Genomic DNA, 5000 nt, shown 5'->3' with positions numbered 1-5000 from the left:
TGACCGTATTCCGGAATAGGAATAGGTACAAATGTACATGGAATACAAGTTAGAAATCCTTCGTTCTTACAGAGATTCAAAGTAAAGTTGTCAAACACCTGCTTAAATGCTATTTTAAGCATATCTTCATTATCCTTGTGGCTTCAAAATGCCAGACATACCATTTAAAGTCATCACTCCAAGTATTCCTATTTTGGAAATAGCAAATGCGCTCTTAATACACTTTTCAAAACATCAGTTCCATTTTTTTGTCCAAATTGAAATCCCATGGTACAGTTTACAAAAAATGATGGGACGGTTCCCATCCAGTAAAAAAGCCTGCTCCTTTTGTTTCCTGATTGTTTTTCACTGGTGCAGAGGACTGGCACTAGTTGGGCATGCACCTTCTGATTTCCGTTGAAAACGTTACTTCAAAGAACCATCCATTCAATCTTTTTGTAGGGCTCTTAACTAAAAAGCTTCCTTACCAACTATTGTCTTTCTGTAGTTAAGTGGCACCCCCCCCCCCCCCCACCCCCTTACAGTCACAAAGCATCCTCCAAATGCTGCTCCTCAAGTAAGGACAAACAGCCAAGCTTAAACTAAAACGCTAAAAATAATGCCAAAAATAATGCTAACCTGTACCCTTATCCTTCAAATACAGTTAGCAAAGGTTTAGACTTTAAAGAGACACTGTGTCGGATGTCAAAATTGGGTTTGCATCTAATTTATGGCATTTCTGGACATAGTGGAAATGAAGGGACTCTGTATATGTGAGAGATGTTTCAACTGCAGAGGAAAGTATGTTTAGATTTTAGATCATCACACCCACTTAATAATGACGAAGCAGTGATGGAAGAAAAGTAACTGTTAGTGAGATTTTGCTTCGTAATTGCTTGTAATTGTATTGATCTACAAAATAATCTTAAACAGATTGTTTTCCCCCATCCCATGATGCAATTTACATTTTGAGAAGTGGTTTACATAAAAACAATACTATTGGGACTGTATTATGCTTCAGTGAACTGGATGTCCACTGTTTTGATGCAATTAACCTCCCACAATGAACTGTATTTAATTAAGGGATTTACGAAAACAGAATAATAATATTTAATAATTATTGTTGGCAATTGATACAGTAATCAAGTATTAATTCCTCCAAGAGCTCAATATCACCTGTAACTACAGTATTCTCTCTCCCTTAAGTTCCTAAGCCACTCCCAGAACACCTTTAACCCTTCTGGCCAGGGGATAGGAATAACATTATTGTTGTTTGCAGCATTTTTTCTACTGAGGGTGAACGTTTGAGGCAAATCTACATTATTGGCTGATGAAATGGCATCAGGCTACAGTACTGTGCAACAAGAATGCAAACGAATTTCGTGCTTTTAGCCACTTTTCGGTGAAATATAATAAACAAAAAAAATTTTTGTGCAAACTTCGTCAAATTTTCGAAATGCCTATTGTTTCAGTAAAAGTGAAAATTTGCATAACTTTTGCAACAGCAATGCAAATTTTCAAGCAAAATTTTGTTGTGGCATTGTGAAATTTTGTTGCGACATAGCGAAATTGTGAGTTCTTATCAAAAATTCGCAGTGATCGAGTATTTGCCTTTTACATTTAAGTTAACGTTAGAAAAAGACCTGTCAAAGCCTTCATAAGTGACCACCCCGGGAATTTGCAAGAGCCGATTCTCATCAGCACCCAAAATTATAAACAATAGAGAGTGGCTGTACCAGAGCTTTCCACAAAAGTCCTGGGATTTTAAAATTATTATTGATGGCAGAAAAGATAAAGTTCGGGAATGCACCTATTAAAAACTGGAAACTTCTTTCTTCGTTTACAGGAATGGTCGCTTATGAGAGCTCTCAATTAGAGTTGAAGTGACATTTTTAACCTGGTTTTATTTTGGTCATCGTAACTTGACCTGGTCGATTGCTGAGAGCTTCAACTGTAGTTGTTGAATAATTTTTAGTCATGGTTATTACTAGCGATATTTTTTCTGCAATTTTTTCAGCTGCTGCTTCGCCAGTTCAAGGGTGTACACTTGCGATTTTCATTGGCGCTGGCGACGTGACAAAATAAAAAATGGCATCACCAATGCAAGCAAAAACTGCTCGTGTGGCCGCGGCTTAAAACTTTCACACGCTTATTATTTATTACCCGCCTACAATATCTCAATTTCTTGACCTAATTTGTTGAATAGTGCGCGATTATATTTTTTCTTTGCGTGACTTGAAAACCACGAATTAGGTTTTAGGGCATGTAATCAAATCCAAAATTGCATCGGTCAACCACGACAATTCAAATGCATTTCTTGACTTTACTGGTGCCTTAGACATCATATTTATGACAGCTTCAGAACCAAATTTCAACCTCAAGGTTAACACCACTGACCAGGACTTGGCAGGAGTGATAAGACAGCTTAATCATTTATCTACATTGTAAGTGGAGATAAAGGACTTGACGTGAGAAGAAAAGTGAACTTGTAAGCATTGAAGTTACCTTTGACATGTGACTTCTTCTAATCAATCAAAACAATAAGGGCATTACACTTTTATATCTTTTTATTGACAAAGTATCAATTGAATGAAGGAAAGGAAATCGCTTGTAATGCTTGTCTACAGTTTCAATCAGGTCGTGTTTACACTTAAGGTTGAGTGAAGAGTACAGTTCTTGATTCCACTCATTCATTAAAATGCAAAATGCTAACTGACACTTTTACAAAATTTCCGTTTAAAGAATATGATATTTCGTTTAGGTTCTTGAATTTGTGTTTTAGTATGTACAAACTCCAACCAAAATTTCAATGTTAGATTAGCAAATTCTCATCCTGTGTTCGAACTTTCGTGCCACTAAGCAAAAGTTCTGAAAAATCACACTTCTTCCCCCAAAATTTTGAGAGAACAATAACCAAATTTTGTCGAAATTCGTTTGCATCCTTTTTGCACAGTTCTGTACATGGAGAAGACTGCCTATTTCAATGTAAATGCCAAGAATGCATAACCCTTAAGTCAGAGAACAATAAAATGACAAAATGCTTGTGTTTCCTGTTCCTTTTATTTGGGTATAAAGGGGCAGGTTTGCCAATTCACTGTGTATGGCAGGTATAATGACTCTAACTTGTACCGGACCTTTTTTGTCAGTGTAAAGAAACCAGGGTCAAGGGTATTCAACAACTGTGTCCACCAACAAAATAAATCCTCAGGAATGTGACAAGAGTACGGTAACAGGAAGAGGTAAACCTACATTACATGTGTAGTAAGGAAGGAAACACGCAAAATACAGTATCTACAGAAAGAGATTAAGTTAGTTTTCATGTACCTTTGAAAAACTGTAGGATATGTAAAATGCAAATTAGAAAGAACATGCTGAAACAAAAATAAAGCAATCAGTATGGTTAGTAACATGGTACCCAAAACTACGCACTGAGAAACATAGAAAAGCTGGAAAAGGTACAGAGAGGAGCAACCAAATTTACATCTATCTTAAAGATTCAGGACAGTTTTCATGATTATCTACATGGAGAGAAGTTAAATTTATTGTCAATTGAAAACAGGAGAGTGCTAACTGATATTACTATCCTTTTTAAAGCTCTTAATGGCGGTATGATTGATAAGTCAACCATGTATAGATTTTGATTCGGAAGCTGACCATTATTCCTTCAGGCATTCTGATGATTTCTCTTTAAAAAGAAAAAAACTATGCAAGAAAAAAAACACACTGAAACACAGAATCAATTGACTTGTAAGGACACCCATAGTGAAACTAATGTTAACTCTTTTAAGGCAAGTCTAAGGAATTTCCTAATGAAAATAGTTTTGGTTTGGAGATCAGAAGGAACAGGGGTTAATTACTTAATCCATAATTTATGTGCAATTCCTTTTTTTTTATATAGCGGTTCTTCTATGGGGTCTAGGACTCCCTTGCTGGTTATCCATATACAGTACAGCCCAAAAATAATGCACGCGCAAGAAGTGGCGCAAGAAGTTCTTGTGCTGCAAGAACACGCAAGCGGTCAAAAGAAGTTAAATTGCAGTTTATCCGCAAGAACATTCAAAGCGCAAGAAGATAGAAAGCTTGCCGCAAGGAGCCACAAGAAGTTACGAACTTATTATAAACCGCAAGATGCAAAAAGTGCAAGAAGTTAGCGGGTTCAACCGCAAGAGTAGCCTGTGTTGCTTGTCTGAGGTGATTACGGATCATGTTTTCCAAAACAAAAGGAAGGGATATAATGGTATGTTTCCTCTTGGGAAACATTCAATGGGCATGAGATTAGAACTCGATGTTTGGTCATCCCAATTTATCGCAGGCCGTATTTAATGCACTCACTTAAAAGAAAGACAGGTGAACGTTGAGTGTTTCAAAGCAATAACTACACTGTAATTTCTGCACTTTCAGAAAAAAAAAACCTTCAGTGACACCATTAACTACCAACAAGCAGGCTCCCAAGCATAACAAACCACTTCTAAAGAATGAACATTTGAATGTTTTAGATCGAACGCGTAGCCATTTGCATATGATGCCGGGAAGGTGTCAATGTTATGTGTACATGTAAGCAAATGTCGTGTGATATCTTCATCGGCAACAGAAAACCTGTGGTATCATAACAATACTAATAATAAATAACAAAGAAAAGCTTCTGCATTTATAACTCCTTTCAGAAACACTTACATGTATCAAGGGAACTACAAAGTAGAATGTCACCTGCCAGATCGAAAGCGAAGAGAGCGATGTTTCAAAATGTGAAATGCACATACATGTAATTGCAAAGATTTAATTAAGCTGCTTTGAAATTTGATATCATTATTTTTCAAAGAGAATGCACATCACCAGGAAAAGACGAACAATAACAATAATTGTGTTCCTGCAATTTGCATAACAACCATTGCGCTGAAAACAAGTTAGTCACGCTTTTGTCACATAATTCGCTGTGGCATACTTGTATTTATTTTTCCTTTCTTTTGGCTTTGTTAAGACGGAATGGATCTAAGAGGTCAAAACAAAACAAGTTCCCCATC

General features: G+C 36.5%; 1 protein-coding gene across 3 annotated transcripts in view; it reads right to left on the bottom strand.

The window, feature by feature from the left end:
- Positions 1 to 5000, bottom strand: part of LOC138033868 (UDP-N-acetylglucosamine transporter TMEM241 homolog) — a 158654-nt gene that overhangs the window by 150712 nt on the left and 2942 nt on the right. For all 3 annotated transcript variants that reach the window (XM_068881735.1, XM_068881736.1, XM_068881737.1), the window contains exon 2: positions 3304 to 3350. In XM_068881735.1, the coding sequence (XP_068737836.1) occupies positions 3304 to 3350 (47 nt within the window). The remainder of the gene's footprint in view (positions 1 to 3303; positions 3351 to 5000) is intronic.

The sequence above is a fragment of the Montipora capricornis genome, chromosome 14 (assembly GCF_036669925.1).
Source record: "Montipora capricornis isolate CH-2021 chromosome 14, ASM3666992v2, whole genome shotgun sequence".
NCBI classification, from domain to species: domain Eukaryota; kingdom Metazoa; phylum Cnidaria; class Anthozoa; order Scleractinia; family Acroporidae; genus Montipora; species Montipora capricornis.
Note: the sequence above shows the minus strand (reverse complement) of the source record. Positions and strands in the feature narration are given on the sequence as shown.